This window comes from Telmatherina bonti (genome assembly GCF_933228915.1).
Source record: "Telmatherina bonti genome assembly, chromosome: 3".
NCBI classification, from domain to species: Eukaryota; Metazoa; Chordata; class Actinopteri; order Atheriniformes; family Telmatherinidae; genus Telmatherina; species Telmatherina bonti.
Window position 1 is genome coordinate 13,810,179 of NC_136621.1, and position 22,667 is coordinate 13,832,845.

The window sequence follows — 22,667 nt, forward strand, 5'->3', positions numbered from 1 at the left end:
CTCACGCCTCCTGTTTCTGCTATTTTATCTCCTCCTCTTCAGGTGCTTAAAAAAGTATGCTTGTGTTGAGCTGGTACTTAAAAAATATTATCAAAATTGAAGCAAAAACAGTATTTATATGGTCTTCATAGTGTAACCGCAAAGAAAGAACCAGGAAGTGCAGTTTGTTTTTGTCTGTTATTTGTAAGTACGTAATAAAAAGTAATACTTTTAATTGGGAATGATTTAATTCAGAATAATTACTTCTGAATAAAAAAAACTAAACATGTTACCATAGTCAGTGTGTATTATGCTGTCAGAGTTCAGACTATCAACACGTGATGTGTTTCCTCTCAGCTCCCTGGTGTCAGACATCAGCAGACTTCATCATCATCCAATCACTCAGCGCAGCGCGAGAGGAGCCGGTCATGCTCTCCTCATCGGAACCACAAGGACAGTCGCTCCTACTCTTCCTCGTCATACAGAGGCGACAAGAAGGTGGAGCCCAGAGCTCCTAGCCCACAGAGGGAGCGTTATCAAAGACAACGGAACCACGTGTCCAAGTAAGAGTTGATTGATCTCCAGAAACCCCCCTCACTTGTGTGTAGAAGGATAAGTCGTCTAACTGATTTCTTATTTTATCCGTCCTGGCAAGTACTTAATCATAAGTACTTGCCACGGTGTACTCATGTCGCTGTAGTTGGCATGTTTTTATCTCATCCTGGTTTGTTTAAAATGTTAGAAAATGGGGTTAAGTTCATTTATGCTTAAGAATAATTGTTCAATTATTATACTTCCCGACATTACGTTAGTTTGAAGGGGTGCTATTATGGTATTTCAAGTTTTCTGAGCTTTCTACAGTGTTACAGTGTTGAATCCTCATCAGACATGTGAACAGCACTGTTTTTTATCACCTAAATGCATGTTTGAGTTTGAGTTCCAGCATGCTCTCCGTTCGGTTTCAATGGCGACGAAAAACGCTTCGTTTTAGAGAGTTTTTTCTTCTTCGAAATCCTTGTGACGTCTCGGGGGATAAGGTTCGGTGATTGGTCACCTTCTACTGGTTAACAAGGGCATGTACAAATACATCAGGCGGGTGGAAAACGTGGGATGAAGTTATTTCCAACGATGGCTGGTGAGTTTACCAAACAGAGACATCCTGCTGCATTCCTTGCTGTGGGTTGCTGTTTTCCACTTCGTTTTCAGGCTCTGATTCAGGTTCCAACATGTAGGGCTGTATGCTATGTGTTGACATTGTATTTTGTGTTTTTTATTGAGTTCATATTAGCCTAATCCTTCTGTTTATGAGATGTTACAATGACGGCGAAAGCAGGTGCGGTGTGCGCTCCCGATGTAGTGCAGTGGAGGGAGGCGGGGCTTAATGCGGAAGAGTCTCAATCCACTCGTTTTGCCCACAGGCTGATCTGACTGCCTACGGAGAGGGTCGGTCTGAAGTAAATAAAGCGATTTGTGACAATAACTCGATCAATCCCAGCCCTTCTGGTCTCAGAAATAAAAATAAATTAGCCTGAAATGCACACAATAGTTCCACTTTAAGGTAGGGGTGTCCAAAGTCGGTCCTGAAGGACCGATATCCTGCAGGTTTTCCATGAATCCCTGTTCCAACCCACCACCCTCACACGAAGCACTCATTGTGCAGAACTTCATTGGCTGTCGGATCTATTTAATGTAAGCCAGGTGTGTTGGAACAGGGATACATGAAAAACCTGCAGGACATCGGCCCTTGAGGACCGCATTTGGACACCCCTGGTTAAAGGTGACCTGAATCTACTGTTTGAATCATTATCAATCTTTCTAATGTTATCTCTGTTATCAAATGTAGGAAACTGTGTGCAGAGGAACTGGAGCGGAAAAGGCGTGAGATGATGGACCAGGCCAAGCAGAGGGAGGAAGACAGGGAGAATAATGTCAGGAGATACAAGAGGCAAGACGAGCAAGAAAAGCAGAGGGAGCAAAATGCCAAGCACGACCGTCATGCTGGCTTTATTCAGTAAGTTCAGTTACAGGGGAAACCAGTGCATTTTAAATACACATATTTATCTTTTACTGCTTAATTTTGAGCAATCGGTAACACCAACTTGTTTCCTTTTGCAGTAACATGAAGCTGGAGAGTGCTGCCACCTCTTCTTTAGAGGACAGAGTGAAAAGGAATATTCACTCCATCCAGAGAACGGCAGCGTCGCTGGACAACTTCATGAAAAGATGAGGACATGACATGAGTTTGTGAGCTGACTGAAAACACGTATAAAGACTGCCACCCGTCACTTCAGCTGTCTTTTTAATGCACTGAGGCAGCAGATGAATGAATGATGGCGGAAGAACCCAAACATGACGGTGTTCCAATTCATGGTATTGCATTGGTATCAGCATGCTCTCTGGTTTTCCACTGTATGGAGCCTTTACTATTTGATACATTTTATTCAGTAAGACCTCAGCCAAGCAGATCCATATGATGATGATATTGAAACCCTGCGTTGATTGGTCAGACTGGTCAACTGTGTGCATCCACATCTGTACAGCTACACACTCAACTAAATCTGTAATACAAACCAATGGTAAAGTTGTGTGTCTTGTCTGTGGCCACAGCTTTACACACACTGTGCTGGTCCCACTTGCGGTGAGATGGCCAAAGTCAGTTTTTGAGGGCCACTGTCTGACAAGTTTTTTGATGTATTCCTGTTCCATCACACCTTATTGATCCAACAGCCAATAAGTTTCTACGCAGTGACTGATTAGTTTGAGTTGTGTGTGCTGGAGCAGGAATAGATGATGAACCTGCAGGATTGTGGGTCTCAAGGACCGGAGCTGGGCACCCCTGGTATAGTCTATTAGAAAACAAAGCAAAAGAAAGAAGTACTGAATGGTACAGTACAGTATCATGCAATGGAAGAGCACCAACAGAGTGTATATAACGCCATTTTAAAGACCAGACTCCACAGTGGTTGTCCTCTATCCTGAAAACCTGATGTGTCATCTGTTTTTAGGAGAAAATTTTCCATTTATAAGATCAATGTATGATAGCTTTGTAGAGAATATTGTTTTTGTTTTTACAAACTGATAGGATCTGTTTTTATCTAAACTGTTTTTGTAATATATGCCTGTTATTTTCTGTACTACTGTAAGTAGTGACTGGTATAAAAAAAAAAAAAAAATTCCTTGAGCTGCTTCATGTATCTCTTCTTTGTACAAATTTAAAAAGTCACAAGAGATATTGTGATGTTCACATTCTATGTTTATACATTAAATTATAACATGATTTGAAGTTTTACAACTGTATGGGATTTGCATGACTCAACCTACAGTGTCAAGTCCAAGAAAAAGCATTGTTAGTTGAAATGACGAGGAAATTGCATCAATTTATATACATGAAATATTTTATCTGAATTAAGCTATGTCATATGGAGGGTAAACATTTTAAAACTTTGTTTTGAATGCACTTGTAAAGTTTTACAGGAACCTCCCGGTTTTAATTTCACTTTTAACACGCTTCCACCGAACTACAAAAGCGCCACGCCTGCCCACCACAGTCATCCAATCACAGCAAAAGCTTGATACGAAGCTTCTGCTCGGCCAATCAAATAACTGCTTCGTTGTCACGTAAGAAAGCATTGGGTTTGTGTGATCTTTGTATTCCTAAATCGTATAGTCACTCTGGGAAGCTAGAAGTCGTTCAAATAGTAAAGAAATAAGGGCGTTTTCAGGTTTTTCCTTCGTAAGAAAATTTAAAGAACACTTTCAAAATGGTAAGAAAGCATCACTTTACACCACAAATCTGCTTGTGGGTTATTTTGAACATGAACATGAAATTGGTTAAATGATACAGGAGTTTGGCTAAGCTAATGTAGTTAGCTAAGAGCTATTAGCATGCTCTCAAAAATCAGCATTATTTAATTTTCTTTAAATTAATTTTAAATATTTTAATTTAAAACTTGTACATTTAAGATATGGGTTAGCGTTAGGGTGTTCTGAATAAACTGAGAAAGATAGATATAGATAAAATGTAGCATCCGGTATGCTAAATGCTTGAGTTAAATGCTAACAATGCTAATGTTAAATGCTAACACGTTTTATACATAAACTTTAACAACTTATTTCCTTCTTTGACTTTTGCACATTTAATTTTCCTGATCAAAGCCAAACTTATTTCCTCTTTTGACTTTTGCACATTTAATTTTCCTGATCAAAGCCAAAGACCAAAGCCAAAGACTTATCATTAAATGATCCTAATGATAAATACTGCATGTATATTTCCATGTGCTTCACTGGTGATGAGACATTTTGTGTCTTTTTCGTTGTACGTCTGTAGTTTAAGCATTTCTTATTGCCTTTGTGCTACAAGTGTTTGGTCAGGAAAATGTCTGAACACAAGTTTCACATATGCACTCATAATCTGTTGTGATTAATTACAATAGTTTAAGATTGAATAAATCAGATGTGTCTTTCCTTTATATTTCACTAATAAATTGATGTACTAATTGTTTCTCCTCTCTGTCTTTTATCCAGTCTATTATGTCCTATAATGGAGGGGCTGTCATGGCCATGCGAGGGAAGAACTGTGTGGCCATAGCAGCAGACCGAAGGTTTGGCATCCAGGCTCAGATGGTCACCACAGATTTCCAGAAGATCTTCCCCATGGGAGAAAGATTGTACATTGGGCTGGCTGGTCTAGCGACTGATGTTCAGACAGTGTGAGTGTTGAACATTGGTGTTTTTCCTCATTATCACAATGGCTAGTTAGAGCTTTTTAATGTATCGTTTTAGGTGTGTTTACTGGCAGACAAAACTGTGGTGAAAACCTTGAGTCTAAGTTCATTAACACACTGACTGATAGTGTTTGTTTCCACCAACAACAAGACGTGGAGCTGAATCTGAAATTTGCCAGCACTGATGAGCAGATAGATGCAATTTCTCTGTAATAATTTTTTTCTGTCTTGTGTTAAGAGCTCAAAGGCTTAAATTCAGACTGAACCTGTATGAGCTGAAGGAGGGTCGCCAGATCAAACCAAAAACCTTCATGAGCATGGTGTCAAACCTGCTGTATGAAAGGAGGTAAAAGTCTTCTGTCTTTAGTTTATCCAAAACTCGTGTTGCAGAGAACATGGTTCATGTCAAGGCATCAGTAGTTGGATACAAGTCTGTGTGGATAACTATTTATGTGTCTCATTAGGTTTGGACCATACTACATTGAGCCAGTGATTGCAGGACTAGATCCCAAAACCTTTGAACCCTTCATCTGTTCCTTGGATTTGATTGGCTGCCCCATGGTGACGGACGACTTCGTTGTGAGTGGAACCTGCTCGGAGCAGATGTACGGCATGTGCGAGTCTTTGTGGGAGCCAGACATGGTTAGTATTGCACATGGTTCGAGCTCCCTATTTGTTAGTGAGGCATACACACACATACAAAGGATTTTTACCCCAAGAAGGAAGCGCATTATATGGCTGCACAATATTGTAAACAACTGACATTTTGTTTTTTACTCCAAAAATATGTTGTGGTATTAAAAAAATAAAGGGATTTTCAACAGATAGCACTTTAAGTTATACAGCACTCGTAACATCTTTTTGACAATTATCCTGCAATGATCTTAGTTCTCTTTTGTGATGTTGCGAGTATGTTTTTGTCTGTTTTTGAGTTATCTAGTCATCTTTTATTGTTTGGCTTTATTGTGCTCAGTGCTAAATACATGTTTCATTCCATAATGTGCAATGTGTTTTACCATAAATGTTTGTTTATTTTCATTGGAAAACAATAAACCTGTGTGTCAGGTGCACTCAAAATTGAAAAGAACATCAAGTTCATTTGCCTCCTACATTGTAGGACGTGCAATGTGATGATTGCGATGATAATGCCCAAACGATATATGGTATTGTGCAGCTGTAGCCCATTAGAAATGTGATCCTTTCTCTTGGCCAATACAAGCATTGACCTGGAGAGGCAACACACCCTGTACAGTTGGCAGCTGTTGTTGCAGCCAGGAGAACCGTTGTGTGATTTGGTACTTTGCAACTACTACTAATTTTTTATTAGGACTCATCAATTAGACGCAGATGCTAGCAGGGGTGTGTGATTGTAATCAAAGGTTTTCTGTAGTAGAAAAGGCATTTAAAAGGACTAATGAGACATGTTGCCGGTCATGCAGGAACCAGAGGACCTCTTTGAAACCATCTCCCAGGCAATGCTGAATGCAGTTGATAGGGATGCCGTGTCAGGCATGGGAGTTGTCGTACACGTCATGTGAGTACTGTGCACACAGAAGCAATCAGTGTCTTATAGCAGAAACTGTCATGTTAATCCAGGTATAGCCACACATGTCTTTTACTGGTCCTGGTTATATGACAGGGTGCACACTTGTTGCTTCTTTCCTGTTTTGTTCTTGTTACTGCACTTTAAGCAGATCTTTGACTGAATTACACCCACAGCAACTGGTTGCATGTTGCTGCTCTGTTGATATTATAGTGAAATTGCCAATCTGCTGTCATTAACCTCCTGTTTTCTTTTCATTACAGTGAGAAAGACAAGATCACCACACGAACCCTGAAAGCCAGGATGGATTAGAACTTTTCGCTCTACACTTCAGCAACAAATTTGTTTTGTGTAAAAATGATAAACTGCTTAAACTGTTTCTTATTTTGTTCAATAAATGAACATAGGTTTACACAATGAACATGAGTGCTTGCTGTGCAGATGTCTCACTTTCATCTGGAGGGTTTACCTGTGACTCATGGGATTGATGGTACAACCTGGGTAATCATATTTAACTGAATATATCACAAATCTGCTACTGATATGGCTTTAAATTAAATTTTAGAGGACTGGCAAATTTATTTACAACTTTCTTAAAAGTCAACACAAGACTGGCAAAATTAGTTAAAATTAAAATACATAAAAGCAAAATATATTGGATTTGAAAATAGAAATGGTAAGATGAGGGGTAAAACTGACTTATGCAACTGGTCAAGCTTCACATCTAAAACCAGGAATAGTGGAAGGAATTGCTCTCGTACGGTTGTGTATCAGCCTCTTTGTATTAACTAAAAATTAGTCTATTGTGCTTTTATATTCATTAAGCATTGATGGTGTATTGCAAAACCCGAAACCAGAAGTTGTCAACTTTTTTTAAATGCAAAAATAAGATTTATTTTAAGACTTTAATGACAAGTTAAAAAAAAAAAAAAAATTAAAGGAAATACAAGCCATCTTTAAGTGCTTGTAGAAAACAGTAAATTTTCCACTTTAAAGCACATCAATACTTGCAAGTACCCAACATCACTCACAATTTGTTTACACAACCCTGTTATATGTGGCTGTCACTACTATGACTTATTTAACTCCATAAAGTGTAACAAGTACATTATAACAGACAAATCAAGACACCAAAAACAAGAAAACTCCCTTTAATATGCAATGAATCATTTTCAAGTAACTTTTTTTTCCTAATGTCTGTTGGTAACAAAACAATACTGTATACAAACACAAAATTGCTACATTAATGTAAACAAGATATAAAAATGATCCTTATGGTAATAAAACAAGTATTTGCTGCAGAATTCCCCTTTTTACGTGAATATTTTTTTTTATTATCTGAAACCAACCTCCACCAAGCTCACGGTTAAATTTTAAAAATATTCAAAAACAATATGGCAACGTAACATTCAAACACCAATTTTTTTTTCCTTTTTGTTGTTTTCGTCATAACACTCAGATGCTAAGTTCAGTGGTTTGATGTTACAACTGGTGGAGTCTCGTACATGTCAGCCATGCATTTTTGATATTGCATTCATTTACTTTATACATCAGAACATGTTAATGTGTTAATCCCCAATTTGTCAGCAGAACTTTTAACCTTTTTTTTTTTTTCTGAGAAGCCCGATGGCGACTGTCCAAGAAGTTGTCATGCAATCCGACCATCCTGCATCTTTGTTTACATCTGTGTGTGTTTAATAGAAATGATAGGAACAACAACATGAACAAAAACTGAAGAGACTACTAACGTACTAGTAACTGTTGAAGCTGACACACTTGTTCAAGGCATTAGTGAGACAGTTTCCGTGCTGGCGTGAGGAGCAACAAGGTGGAGAGCAGATACATCTTTCTTTTAAAAAAAAAAAAAAAAAAAAAAAACTGACAAGGAGATAAATGGATAAGTCAGTGAGGGGTTTCACAAAGTGAGGAAGAGGTGGCGGTGGTTTGGGGAAAGTGTAACAAGCTTTGTACATCCCTACTGACCAGACAGGTGCCGGCTGCAGGAGGATGTTACATGTTTTTTTTGTTTGTATTTTATCACTTTTTTTTTTTTTTTTTTTTTTTTAAAAGACAGACGGAGGCATGAAGAGATGGACCTACACTCAGATTGCGGTTTGACAGAACTGTGACTTGAAGGTGACTGGCTGGACTGGAGGATGAGTTTATGACAAGATGTTGGACATGAACTCGTAGAATCGTTTGGAGTACTGCTCCGGGTTCACCGTTGAGATCTCGGCCCCTGCCTGACAAGTAGAAAAAAATAGAGGACAGAAGTCAATGGAGAAAATATGGCCGTGATGATCACATTGTTTTTCATGCTTGACAGAATTCAAGTCCATAATTCTTTTTAAAAGGTTAAATCTAAATTTACATATAAACCCCAAAGATGTTAAGCGACAAAAAAAGAGGGATCTTTGGATCCACAACAGCAGCCAATCAGACACTTTACTGAGATTTACAGAGGCAACATTAGGCTACATTTAGTTTACAAATCAACAAACAAGCAAATGCCAATTTTCTGCAGCGCTATTAAGAAAAACAAATGGAAACATTAAATACATCCAGTTTGGTTAATAAAGGTAATATATAGTGTTTCAAATTCACCATAAGGCAGACAGAAACCTACACTTTCAAAGTAAGTTGCATTACAACACTATAAAAGATGTTTCAAAATAAAATGCACTGACGAAATCAGCACACAGTGTTGGCACCTGGATCAGCTATAAATAACATTCAGCACAGTCATCGAACAAGTGTACAGTCTCCGGTCTTTCTCATAAAAAATATAATTTACAACAATTAATATCTCTCTGAAGGTTTTGGACAGTCAGCTGATTTTAACGTGGAAAATATTGATGACTCTATATGATACCCCCACCCTTATATTATGATCAGGGACCACTTAACACCCGCTGGTGTGCATGTACACCTAGTCCAGCAAGTTAAAACAGTTATATCACTCAGTTACAGACGTCACCATAGCAACACAAACAATTGGTTCTGATCAGCTGATTTTTTTCTTAAGCATAAAAACTACATGAAAGTAAACATAAAATGGTTGCTATACTTTTGCTCCAACATTATTCAGTACGTTTATTTAAAAAATAAAAAATAAAAAAAAGTTATTAAATGCTTACAGTGGGTAATCATGGTATCAGCAGATTAAACAACTCAGAACTGTGCAATACACAGTTTTAATGCCCTGTGTAAACCGTACAGATCCGAGTTGTTTAATCCTTGCTTATATTTTTACTAATGACAGCACAACATTTATAGTTTTCTTTTATTTTCCCTTTTTGTTTTCTGTTTGGTTTCACTTACTGTAGTGACAGCCTGCTTATTGCAGTTTGGGTTTTACTGTATTCATGTATTCAACATTACAGAAGCATAGAGCTGTGACAAAAAAAAGAACCATATCACGTTATATTGATGGGATTTTTGTTTTCTTCCAATCAATCTAACATTGTCTTATACAACCTCACCGTCAGCGCTGCCAGCTCATCTTTTCTTTTTTTTTTAAGTGGCACAACTGGTTACAGTAACTTTATTGGCGTACTTTAAATAAAAGGAACTACTGTAATATTTTAGTGACATGGACGAATTGGTTACATCTCTTTCATGATGGTTTCTAAATGACTATAAGTACTCATTTTTCTCTCCTGGCCTCTGCAAAGCAGCTAAAATTATTGGGACACAGCTCAACTTTCAGCACAAAAAACCCTAAATCTGACATTAACACAAACCAAAAAGTACCAGCTGTCACTGGAAACAATGGACACCTTGGAAACGTGACTATTTAAATGACCACTTGGTTGAACAGCAGAATATTTTCCCTATGTTTTTTTCCTTTGTTGAAGGAGATAACGTGCGTGATTTCTTTGTGTTTTTATTGCCCAGCCTTAAGGAGCAGTACCTGCTTATCTGGTTGACTTTAACATCCTTGTTTGCAGCTTCCATTCAGTGGAGAATCAAAACTATGAAAATAATTGTCATTTCAAATTTCTTTTGTCTGATAAACAGTGTTTCAGCTGGGGATGAAATATCTTTTTATTCTAGTACTTCCCTTTACAGCTGTAACTACACAAAAGCTTAAAATGCTAATATTTCTGATACATGCGAAGACATCTGACATATTTGACATCTGACGCAACAAATTTTTATTGACACTGAATACTTGGGTCAACATGGTGTTTACCATTAATCCTATAGGTTATGTCAGGGCTATTATTATATTTAGCTCAAATATGTTTCACCATAAGTACTGGCAATGCCTGCTGTTGTGTATGAGAGCCTCTAACACTGTTTCTGCCACCAACTAGACCTGCTGGACTGGGAGGGTGGAACAACACACGACCCAATCAGTCTCATAAGTCAACCCACTGATGCTGGTGTGTGTGTGTTTCTATCATCTGAATATGTTTGTTTTTCACTAATGCAGCTTTTAAACACGAATTAAACACCAAGGTTTTCCTCCAAACGTCATGCATAAAACCACACCAGGTTCAGATCTCAGAGAAATTCAGTCTTTACCACGAGACCGCTAAAAGCGTCCAATAGTGGCACAGTTAGAAATGTTTAACGGGTGTAGGAGTGGAAAGGTCTTCTGAAATGCTGAAATGTCGTCTGGACAAAGAAAGGACCATCATGTTTTAAAACTCACCCCATGTTTCACAGTTTTGGCAGCGTGTGCAGCTTTTTTCTTTGCGTCATAATGCGTAAGGATGTCGATAATAGCCATGAAGTATACCTCCTTCTTCACAGCACCTGCAACAAGATACATGAGTCAAAGTTTTCCTCACTTCTGCACCATTAAGGTTCGCAGTACCTTTCAGTACTTAAAATTAATTTCTATGCAATAAATGTAACTAAAGCGGAAGAACGTGCTATTCATCTCGTACTTCTACAGCAACTCTGCCGGCATATTTTAAGTCTGCTGAGAAAACGACGCTCACCGTCGTGGCTCTTGATTGCGTAAACATCCACAGAGGGGTCGAACTCTCCGGGGCCGAAGAATCCCCCACAGTTCAGCGGATTTCCAGGGCTGTCCGGAGGCGTGCCGAAGGAGCCCGTCAGCACGCCTCCTCCCATTCCGTCATTTTCATACTCCTCCTCCTCTCCTGTACCCTCTACATCCATCTCCTCCTGCTCAGCCCGCTCTACATCATGGATTCCCACCAGGAGACTGTAGTCCATGATCTTCAAGGTGGCCAGAAACTATTAAAAAAAAAAAAAATGCACAGATAAAAATATTTAGAGGTCTTATTGGCATGTTTGGATTTCAGTGTCTGACGCAGGACTGGCCAATAGAAAAGCTAACATGTCAAACACTTTGCTAGCACAAACACTCCTTTGAATTCCTGCAAACAACTCGGGTTAAAAACCCGGATGTGTTTCTTACCTCAACATCCCGTTTTAGCTTCTCCAAAAAGTACTTCTTGTTGTCATCTCCGATCTGCAGCTTCTGGCCTTCATTCAGGAAGTCATTGTCTTTAAAAGTGGGAAGTTCTTTAGCCTAAGGGAGAAGAAATGCTAACGTGAAGCAGGAAACATTTTGGTCTGCATTAAAACATTTATTTAAATTATCCCCGCTGCTTTTTAAAGTCACCTGAGACTCAGAGTGTCTCAAAATGATTATTTATACATTAAGTATCTGAATATTAACAGCTACACGGGGATTTACACCTCTAGCGTGTCCTGGTCTGAAAAGACAAACAAAACCGCTCAAGAAAACCTGAAACTTAATGACTCTTTACTGACACACACCTGCTTTTAGCACTGACCGCATGGGGCTGGTGCACAAAGTGGCACTAAAATGCATCTGCTTTCTCCTTAATTTCGCTGTCATTTGACAGCTTTGTTTGTGGGTGAGCTAAGGGTGTTTATTTTTGTCCCATCGTGTCTGAAGCTGTCAGCACACAGAAATAAAGCATACCTTCTCCTTGTCACTGGCTTCCCTGGAGACTGTAGAACCCTAGAAGTGGAGGGAAGTAAGAACATAAATAGATCTGAGAGCAGCGGAGGATACATCAGAGGAATTGTTAGCATATCAAGCTTTTAAACCCAGACAGCGTTTTTTCTTTTTTAAACTGTCAATATTAGAGTCCGTTTTCTTTTCAGGGTACCTGGAAGGGGAGGAGGAGTGTGTCACCAAGGATTCGATTGATAAAAGAAGTGTGTGATCAATGTGCTGCTTTTAAGTTTATTATAATCTCTAAATATCGCGACGCCACAACGAGTCTTTTCAGAACTTTAAATGACCAAAGGTATTTCTAAGAAGGGAAAAGGTTGTATTTAAGATGGCAAGTTCGAAGGAAAGTAGATAAAAAAAAGATGAAACACAGATGAAACGAGCAAAACAAAAGAGATGGCGGTCGCTCTGAAATTACGCTGGTTTAGTCTTTTTTTTTTCTTTTTTTTTTAAAAAGAAATCCAAAGATGTCTTTTTTTATTCAACCAGGCTATGAGTGGCGTACATGTTGGTGGGCCACCTTAGCCTCCATCATGCTGCATGGGTGTTCTTCGCAGGTTCTACAAGCTTGAATTTCAGAACAACCACGTGTATAAATGTGAAGCTTTAGATGTGATGTTTAAATTCTGGCTGTATGGTATAACTCTTAATAAGACTGGCGCAAATATTAAGGGATTTGCTTCATTGTTGACATTAAAAGGTGTGAATCTTCTCCTTATAAGACAATTGCACACACAGATTCGTAGAGTTTGATGCAACTCATTTTCATACAGAAACATTCATGTTCATCCCTTAACATAAATAATAGTTTTCCATATGAAATAAAAACAAACCACTTCTATAAAAAATGAGGGAATCCCGTTTATTTTCTTTTACTTTATTAAACATAATAGAACATCTGATTGTTTGGTTTATTTCTTTTCTATAATATTAAAATCTAACAATAATTTAGAATCAGTATCAAGTCATGAAAAGCTGTTTGTATGATCATAATGATTCAAAATAAATCTATGAATAAAGGCTGCAATTTTGTTCTTGGTCATGTGACTCAGCCGGACGTCTCAACAGGTCAATGCTGTACTTGATTGTAACTCCTTTAATATTAAATTCAAACCCTTTTCAGAAATTAAATTTGACTGCATGTTATAAAACACGTTAACCGGTGAATATGACCACTTTTATCACTTAACAGTCCTTTAGGCATCATCAGCTCCATTTAAATGGTTTTGCAGGCTCTGGTCAGACAGTAGAGCCTCAAAGGTGGCCTATAAGCAGTAAATCCTACCTTGAGGTCGTACTTGCGGTGCACAGTGAGGCGATGGCTGAATACATTCCGGGTCACCACCATGTACGTCTCCACGCCGTCCACTGTTAGCCTGTACATGCCCAGAAACTGAGGGAGCAGCGTGTTGCCATGACACTCCACTATAAACTGAGAACAATCAAGGAGGAGAGCGCAGAGTGTAACTGGAAGTGTAGGAGTGAGGAATCAAATATTCAGCAAGAGGAATGATTAAAGCTCAGCGCAGCTCTACTCCAGTCATTTCTACTGTGCTGCTTCATTTATATGCAAGTTCGACTCCTGCTAACAAGAAGAGATTTGAGGGCATTTTCACAGATTGACAATCACGAATTTCAACATCTGTTAAGGTAAAGCTTTGTAAAGGTAAATACCTGGTGATATTTCTTTAGGATGTTGTGCATCTCAGCAATGTCTTCACTGGACACGGTTTTGATTACAAAGCGGTGGTCGTAGCTGCACAAAAAGCGGTTGCCAAAGCGACCCTGGGCATCGCTGTTGAGCGGAGCGCTCCTAGTCAGAGAGTTCTGCCAGAGAAAAAATGTACAGTCTCATTTTCACAGCAAAAACATACTTTTACTCTGACAAATAGGCACTGTGTTTCTTTTACTGGTGTCTGCTGACTCTTTCAGCAACAAGCTTCTGACCTGGTAGTCCTGGTCATCAATGCAGAACCTCTCTCTCAGGTTTCTGAACACCATGGGACAATACTCTTTGAACTTAAAGCGACTAGGCAGGTTTTCTCTGATGGGGAAGAGACAGAGACACACAGTTAATGAAACAGATCAGAGCTCATAAGGTCATGTTTGTTTCACGACCGCTGCATTCATTTCTGCATTTGTCCTTCAAGCTTGAAAGTTTTAAGTTTCCATTTCAACCATCATTTCCTTTAACTGGACAAAATCCTCACTGGTTGAGGTGTTGGTGCGGTGTCTTTTCAGCTACTTAAAACTGCATTGATGCCTCAGTTTGAATCCTGTGTTTACAAAACAGGATCAATTCTTCTGGTGACCCGACATATAGTAAACAGGTCAACGAACCATGTTGTATGGCTAAACAAACCGCAAAAGAAACACACACACGCTGGAAAATTTGCAAAGGTTGTTTCCTATTTTGTATGTTGTATTGGCTGCAGGACGCGGTGCACGTGATCTGTTTGTGTGTTTTCTGGTCAAAACGTTGCCCTAATAAGAGAAAATAATGTCACATTTCTCAATGAGTCATTTACTCGCAGAACAAATTAGCCCCTTTGATTTTAATCCTTTAACATTAACTAATTAATTACGATAAAACTAATGAATTGCTTAAATGAGGTGGTGATCTGTTGTAAGTGGTGATGCGCATGAACGAAATCATGTATAGAAACAGGACTTTAGGATGATGATAGCACTTTATTATAAGTTTACAGCAGGATTTCTGAAGGAACAGAAACAGTAACGGTGATGAAGTTTGGGAAATTTTTGATGTACAACGTCACAGAACTGGATGACCAGACATGGACATTTTTCTGCCAAGATGAAGAGGTCTGGTTCTGTTTTTCATTTAATTTTCCTCTTTGTAATTCTCCTATTCTTAATGTTTTTGCAAACAGCTTTAATGCTTTTAATGTTTTATTTACAGGTAAAACATATTTACTTGTCTTGTACGTGAAATGTTCTGTGTAAATGCGGTTACCTTGTGTACCTGTTTGCGCTATGTTAAGCTTGTTTACAACACGTATACGTCGCATTTAATGCTGCATTGACAACTTTTTTACCAGAATTTACGGTAGTGTCGTTGCTGGGAATAAAATCTAGTGTTTCTAATAGAATCATCTTGTATTAACATATTATTGACATGACATTGCACCTGCCTGAGGCACAGCAGATTTCCCGAAATCAGACAGGAGCAATATTTATGAAGTAAAGGCCTCCCTTTGTTGTATTTACCTATTTCAACAATCCAAGTTTTCCTACTACTGTTGTTCAAACAGCCAAAAACAGCAAAGATCCTTATAGATCTCCTTGACATTGATTAGAAAACAGTATTATTCTGCTGTAAGACCAACAGAAATGCCATCTACATCCGAGATAAACAGCACCGTGCAGGCCTTAGAGGCACTACAGCCGAGCAACACGCTGCACCAACTGCATGCTAATGACAGGTGTATTAAAAACAAACACAAAAACAAACTGCAGGAGGTTTAAAAAATCCTGTCAAGTGCTGATTTGTTCATCCTAAGTCATTTCATTTTGAGTCCTATCATTTTTAAGAAGTTCAATCTGTGATTTTTATTATCCAGATTAAAAATACAATATATTACACAGAAAAAAATAAATGTTATAAAAGGAAGAACTTTTTAGCTCTTTCACAGTAACAAACTGAGCTGGTTTGTTCACACTGTTACAGCCTTCACCGTTAAAAAAAACGGACGGCACACACACTGATGTACCTACTTGTTAAATAGGTGGTTGTCCACTTTGATCTTACTGTAGGCTTTAAAGTCATCTGGCATCAGCATAACTGGTACAGGCACATTACTTAACTCATTAATCTGAAGGAGAGAAGCAGAGACACAAACAGAGATATAAAAAAAAAGAGCTGGTTGTCACAGAAAGCAAAAGACTGCAGAACTATTTACAACGAGGAAAGTTTCATTTGCTATTTTCCACCACAGCATAGAGAAAAGCCGACTTTTACCAGCAGCTCAGCACAGCATCTAAAATCAATCTGCATCACCAGTTAAAGCCAGTGTTTACAAGCACCACTGATTAATTCTGAGACCAGAAAACATGCAGACAGTTTTTCTAGCTGATGTCGCTGCTAAGTCTCCAGACACCGATGTTATCTGCAAAAACACATCCAGAGCAAACGTTCACACTGATGAAACTCTGAAAAACCTCTGAAGAGATTACATGGATCATTAAAAACATGCCGGCGAAAAATAAAGAGCTAAAACTCCAATACCGAAAAAGCTGTGAAACATGTCAATTAAACCAACAAAAAGCAACAACAGGCTACGAGTTGTACATTTATATAGCGCTTCACATTCACACACACAGTCCTACCCTAATAGACACATCAGGGGGCAATGCAGGGTTCAGTGTCTTGCCAAAGGGCACATAGGCATGTAGTCAGAGGAAGCCTGGAAACTGATCCACCGACCTTCCGGTTGATATACGACTTCTCTTCCTCCTGAACTACAGCCGCGCAGAGCTCCTACACAAAAATCTACCTCGGTGTAACATTGCAAAGCCAGAATCTGTGAAAATCATCTGTGCTAAATGATATAAAAAAGATCCTGTGAATTAAAACCAGGCATGATTTCAGAAGCAAATGTTCCAAACAAGTCACAGCGAAATCCCCAGATGCAGGTCAAAACTCCATCATGCAAAGAATAATCCAAATATGAACAGGATCCAGAAACACTGCTGTCTTCTCTGGACCAAAGCTCATTTAAAATTTACAGAGGCAAAGTGGGAAACGTTTCCGAGGTCAGACTCATCAGCATTCTGTTTTGGAAATCAGGGATCCTGCATCCTCCTGACTAAAGAGCAGAAGGGCCATCTGGCTTGTTATTATTAGCCCTCAGTTTTACATATGTTCCCATCCAGATGACATCTTCTTCAGGAAACACTTGCATATTACAGCAGGAATCATTTTGTATTACAAGAGTACGATCAGATCAGGTCAGACCAGATCACTTAGAAAGTGTAAAATATTCATATCCCCAAATAGAGCCGCTGTTCTCAGTTCCCAGCATTTACTGACCGCTGTTCACAGAAAAGTGGATGCTGCACAGTATACATGGTCCTGTCTCTACTTTTGTGCCCATCAACTTCAAAATGAATTAATAGTTTTCATAGGACAGTGAAATATCTCTATCAACCTCCTGTGTTCATTCGCAGATATCTAAACCTCTATTCAATCCTGTTTGGTCATTTCCCTTATATGCAAAGGTTGAGGTAAGTGAAAGAACAAAAAGGTCTAATTTGAAACAATCTAAGTGAACAACAATGTCATCTGTGTAAAAACCTTAGTGATGGTGCAGAAATCACTTCAACTCCAACTGATTGCTTTCCAAATTCTCCAGCATCACTGTTATTAAATATGTATACAAGTTCTGACTGGAAGAGGAGGGCTTTGAAGCGAAGTCTGTTTGATGTCTTCAATCGGCCTCACACCCACACCTCAAATCATCAGGCCTGTGTGCTGCACCCACACACCCAAAGTTCATCCGCTGAACGCAGGAGATGCTGCAGCTATAAACATATCATTAGCTGCTTCCTTAATTCTGTAGCAGCATGCATGCATTGCGAAGAAGAAGCTGGATGGAGAAAAAGCCATTTTTGTGTCAACGACGGACCAACAGTTGTCCAAGTCTGCACAAATTCACTTCTTTGCAATCAAAAGACTTTTGTAACATCTGAGTGTGTGAACAGGTTACTAAACTCCAGAATCACAGAGATGAGTAAAAGACTGCAATTACTCATCCTACTGATGGTTAAAAACATCCTGCTGAAGAACACAGAAAACATGCAAACCAATATGAAGTGGTTTTATGTCATTTTGTTTGTGCTCTGTTATGTATGATAATATTGGATGTGTTTGCCTTCAACTATGTCTCAATATCTTGAATACTTTCTTCCACTTTTGTCATTTTTCCTTGTGAATTTATTTTATGTAGTAATTTAAAATTGTTTAGAGCCTCTTTTGGGGGCAATTATGCCACGCAGCATTGATTTTTCTGTCTTTTCATTTAAGCGTTTCATGCCTCTTTGGGGACTCTATTTTACGTCTGTTGTTAAGACCATGGCCCCCCTAAAATATGAGCTCCTGGGGCTTTGCCAAGTAGGCCTGCTCAGTAATCTGTTCCTGCCTGAGAGGCAGCTTTTTACGCATCAATCAAGCTGTGCAAGAGTGCAACAGTTACTGCACATTAGGCAAATCCAGACTGCTGGTGCAACCCTCTCCATCCATCATTGGTGTCCAATCTGCCCTTCACCAAGCTTTTCATAGCCACAGGCAGCCTCAGCCAAAAAAAAAGTGAATGCGATAGATTTTCTGCTCTATTTATAGTCAAATGATGGGATAGATTAAGCTGTAGCAACTACACGCAAAAGATAAGGGCAGCAGCTGTAAATGCAAGCCAGGAGCTGGCTTCATTGTTAACAATGGGCAGGCAGCTGTCTGCAGCTGAAAATCGGTGTAACCTGCTGCTCCGGCTGCCTGTCACACCCCTCCCATCTCATGCCTGCACTACAGAAACCCAGCTCACGACTCGGCAACAAAAACACTGCACAATCCATAATCTATGATTGCAGATTAACCCTCCTCCCCCCCTCCTGAGCCCTGATTATTATTAAAAACCCACAACCTGTCGTGGAGAAATGCTGGGAAGTTCCGCAGATGCAGCTAAAATCCCTGCAAAATGCAAAGATCAGACCAGCTAGCAGCTCACCACAAAGTGTGAGAACGACTCAACATTCAGACAGCCAACATATTAAAGTCGAAAGGCAAGTAAAAAAACAAAAAAAAAAAAAACAGATCTATCAAGAAAAATGAACAAACCACATGACCAAATGAAAAACATCAGCTGGTTTGACAGATGAGAACAGCTGGCTAACAAGCTAACAGGCTAGCTAAATCAAAACATAAGCCACACCGAGACACTGGAGATGTATTTACCGTATGGTTGACACCCCACATTAAAACGCTGAGAATGGGCTCACTTGCGCGGAATAATTTCACTTTCTGTCCTATAAAATGCTTCTTTTTCGTCTTGGTTTTGCTGGCGCTGATGGCCGCTGCGCTGGTGCAGTTGGATGACATGTCTGCGGCTGGAAGTTCACACGGCGCTCACAGTCGGGTCACGCAAGAAAAACAAACAAAAATCGTAAGGATAAGAGCAACTAAAAGTGCATCGTGGTTGCCGTCCGACTCTCAGTGCGTCTGTGTGCAGGTTGGCTGATCCGCTGGGAGTCAGCGGTGGAGCATTTTGCGCCGTCACCACCCTTACTCCTCCCGAGCAGGCCGCGGTGGAGTCCGGAGAGCAGCTAGCCAGCCATCGGGCTACCGCCTTTAAAAACAGCCCGCAGCAGTCGACTGTCGCTGGGCAGCTCCCCTCTTCTTGCCACTGAAAGCCTTTGCAACCCAAAACTGGTGTGGTGCCGTTTTACTTAGAAGTGAGTAATCCCCTCATGATGTGCCAAAATATTGTTGTCATCCGCGGCCAGCCAAGCGCTGCGTTCAGGGTCTCCTCAAGATGGAGTCTGCGCTGCGCTTTTCAGTCAACAGCGCCCCCTGCAGGCCGCCAGCGCTGCATGCATGTCCTCCTTTAACCAGGCGGGTCTGGTGGGTTGTGGCTGCCAGGCTGCAAGAGATTAAAAGTAATCTGGATTACGTAATCAGATTACAAAAATAAACTATTGTCAGACTACATTACATAATCACATTACTGTTGCAGTATAAAACATTTTCTGATTAGAATTTGACTTCATTTCTATGCAAAAGAGTCGAGCCATATGCCAGAAAAAAACTATTCCAAAAGACAACCTGAAGAAATGACATGAAAGCTTGTCTAAAAGGGTTCAGACTCTGTTGAAGAATAAAGCCTCTTAGGCTAAATATAGAGTTTCTATTTTGTTAGAACTGTACAAACTCTTCTTTTCCCTCCTTCTCTCTAAACTTGTTAATGACTTCTGTCAGGTCCCGTATCCATCAGCTCTTAAATCCACTGACTGTTAAACATCTGAAACCTTATTAACTCATTGGCTACCAAAGACATCTACTATAACAATGGCTTGCAGCCAATAAATGAAATGATAATTAAATGATTAAAAGATGCCATGATGAAACACCAAAGTTGACTTTGTTGAATGTGTTGCAGAAAATTCTGAATCTGTTTATATTTACTGAATTCTTTGAAACTGGTCAGTGAAGACTTCCAAAATAATTTATATTATCTATAATTTATTTATATATTTATGAAATATAGCTATTTTAGTTTCTGATCGTGTGATTTTTGTTCTTTAACCCTTTATAGGGCACTCAATGAAATACCTTGATTATGGAAATTTTAACCTATTTGTCCTTCTGGTATGTACCAAGGCATCCATTCTGTTGTTACATTAACTAAAGAAAAAAAAAAGTTTCATGCTAAATATGAAAGAAAACAAAGTGATAAAAAATAGTCACGTGCCCCATAAACGGTTAAAGCCTCTGCTTATTATTGAACTGCACTTGAACCCTGAAATTTGCAACAGATTCCACACAGCAAGTGTGTGAGAGTGAGTACAGCTATCCAGCTTTTTGGTATATCCATCTTGTTCTGTGTTTAGTCTGTTGTGAACATGACTGCTGGGCACTGCGGGAAGTATTTACTGTTGCACTTACAACAAAGTTTAAAAAAAGAAAGATCCAAGATAATGGACAAACAACAACAATGAAACACATTTGAAATATTGATTTTGTATGGCTTTGGTCATCTTCTCTCCATCTTTCATTGTTTCTGTTGGAATGAAGACAGACATTCGTGAGTAGGTTTCATTGTAGATATCTTTGAATGCTCTTTAGGAATAATTCTTCTTGCTTCTTGAAAGATCCTCTTTGTGTGTTTGCTACCGTTTGTCCCTCTCTTTGTCCAGATACTCCCAAACTGCTTCAACAGTGTTGAGGTCTGGACTCTGGGTTCATAAAGCACACTGCTTTTCAGTCCAGTCCTCGATACTTCAGCATTTTTCTAGTTTCCCTTCCTTAACGACTTCTTGACAGACATCTCTGTATGGTGACCATTTCTGATGAGGCTGTGCCAAAAATGAGTAAATAACCTCAAGGTCCAGATATATCTTTCATGTGCTGTAGTTTTATAGGACTGATATTTCTTCTTTTTGCTTTCACTTGTCCAGTTTCCTCAAATGTTTTAAGGACACACCGTGCTAAGATAAGCCAACTTTTTCTATCAGCTCTTTTGGGATAATTTTGATGCTGTAAAACAGAACGTTTTTTGACTGTCAAACTTCTTTATGAGAACAATTGATGTCTGCATGGGAAACTGCTGGTAACAAAGCCTAAAGAAGTGTCTGTTATCTGTCTACCCAACACTGGCTCATCCCTTAAGTTGGGAGTTTTTTCTATGCTTGTGTGATTCATAGGTTCATTTTAAGTGCCTTAAAAAACAGTCCTCTGAAATTGGTCGGGAAACCCAACAGCTAATATCCCAAAGAAAAGTTTTAGGACCTTCAGAAAGTCGGGAGAGCTATTAGTCAGGATAATTAAAGCAAAAAATAAAGAAATGAGGTCCATCTATTCACGCAGTACTCTGACTTTGTGTCTGAGAGGTCTTTATTTGAGGGATTTGAGTTTAACTGTAAACCCTTGCAGCTGCATCAGAGGATCTATGTTGTTTAACAGGAAGGAATTGGTGGTTTGGTTCCTTGTTTCCTCAGTCCACATGTTGAAATGTTCTGGGTGAGGTGTGAAAACACGCTTCGGTATGTAAGTCACCTATAAATTGTTCTGATTAAATCATCTGCCAAATGCAATTGATGCTGATTAAGCTCTGAAAATGGAATATCTTTTTGTACTTTTTACATTTTGTGATGGTTTCATGGAGATATCTGCAAATAAGGATAAAGAAAATCATAAAACAAGACAAATATATTGGCAGTGTCCTTTTTTTTTTTTTTAAAAAAAAAAAAAAAGATTAAATAGTTTCAACAACTGATTTTAAAATGAATAAAATGTATGCACAAAATATTAGACATTTTCCTTTCCTTTTACTGGATTATGTGACAAATTACATGCCAACTATTAAAAACGATCTTTCAAAAGTATTTAACAAAACAATGATTGCTCATGTTTTTTCCTTTTTACTATTTTTTCACATTTTAGTATTTTAGTACCCCCCCCCCCCCCCCCCATTATTAAAGGCACATACATTTAACTATATTTTTCACAAGTATCTTGATGTTTATTCACAGATATAAAAACATGTCTGTAGGATTAAATAAAAGCAATAACTTGCAGAACAGAGTTTAACAACAGAATCTGTCACAAACCTGATAAAGTCACAAAATAACCTTCATATAAATAAAAATGCACTTTTTATTACATTTCCAATGTGTGACTAAACTGTATCGTCTTCTTTGGATTTAGAAAAGCTTTGTTTCTGCA

General features: G+C 38.9%; 3 protein-coding genes across 4 annotated transcripts in view; 2 read left to right on the plus strand and 1 right to left on the minus strand.

Moving 5' to 3' along the window:
• cwc25 (CWC25 spliceosome associated protein homolog) overlaps nt 1-2,942 on the plus strand; it is a 7,632-nt gene extending 4,690 nt beyond the window's left edge. The window contains exons 7-9 of the mRNA XM_079261136.1: nt 337-542; nt 1,823-1,990; nt 2,095-2,942. Of these exons, the coding sequence (XP_079117262.1) occupies nt 337-542; nt 1,823-1,990; nt 2,095-2,206 (486 nt within the window). The 3' untranslated portion in view covers nt 2,207-2,942. The remainder of the gene's footprint in view (nt 1-336; nt 543-1,822; nt 1,991-2,094) is intronic.
• A 669-nt stretch (nt 2,943-3,611) lies between these two features.
• psmb3 (proteasome 20S subunit beta 3) lies at nt 3,612-6,667 on the plus strand. Of its 2 annotated transcripts, none has more exons than XM_079264829.1 (6): nt 3,612-3,743; nt 4,504-4,688; nt 4,942-5,049; nt 5,168-5,345; nt 6,143-6,237; nt 6,510-6,667. In XM_079264829.1, the coding sequence occupies exons 1-6, from the start codon at nt 3,741-3,743 to the stop codon at nt 6,556-6,558; spliced, it is 618 nt and encodes a 205-aa protein (XP_079120955.1). In that variant the 5' UTR covers nt 3,612-3,740; the 3' UTR covers nt 6,559-6,667. The 2 variants fall into 2 exon arrangements, with proteins under 2 accessions (XP_079120955.1, XP_079120956.1); XM_079264830.1 differs by having other exon boundaries at nt 5,168-5,282.
• A 714-nt stretch (nt 6,668-7,381) lies between these two features.
• On the minus strand, nt 7,382-19,741 carry LOC306774934 (phosphatidylinositol 5-phosphate 4-kinase type-2 beta-like). Its single transcript, XM_079265126.1, has 10 exons — nt 19,182-19,741; nt 15,950-16,047; nt 14,162-14,258; nt 13,889-14,041; nt 13,500-13,646; nt 12,179-12,217; nt 11,645-11,758; nt 11,199-11,460; nt 10,907-11,010; nt 7,382-8,489 (listed from the first exon to the last, which is right to left on the minus strand). The coding sequence occupies exons 1-10, from the start codon at nt 19,323-19,325 to the stop codon at nt 8,409-8,411; spliced, it is 1,239 nt and encodes a 412-aa protein (XP_079121252.1). The 5' UTR covers nt 19,326-19,741; the 3' UTR covers nt 7,382-8,408.
• Between the last annotated feature and the right edge of the window lie 2,926 nt (nt 19,742-22,667).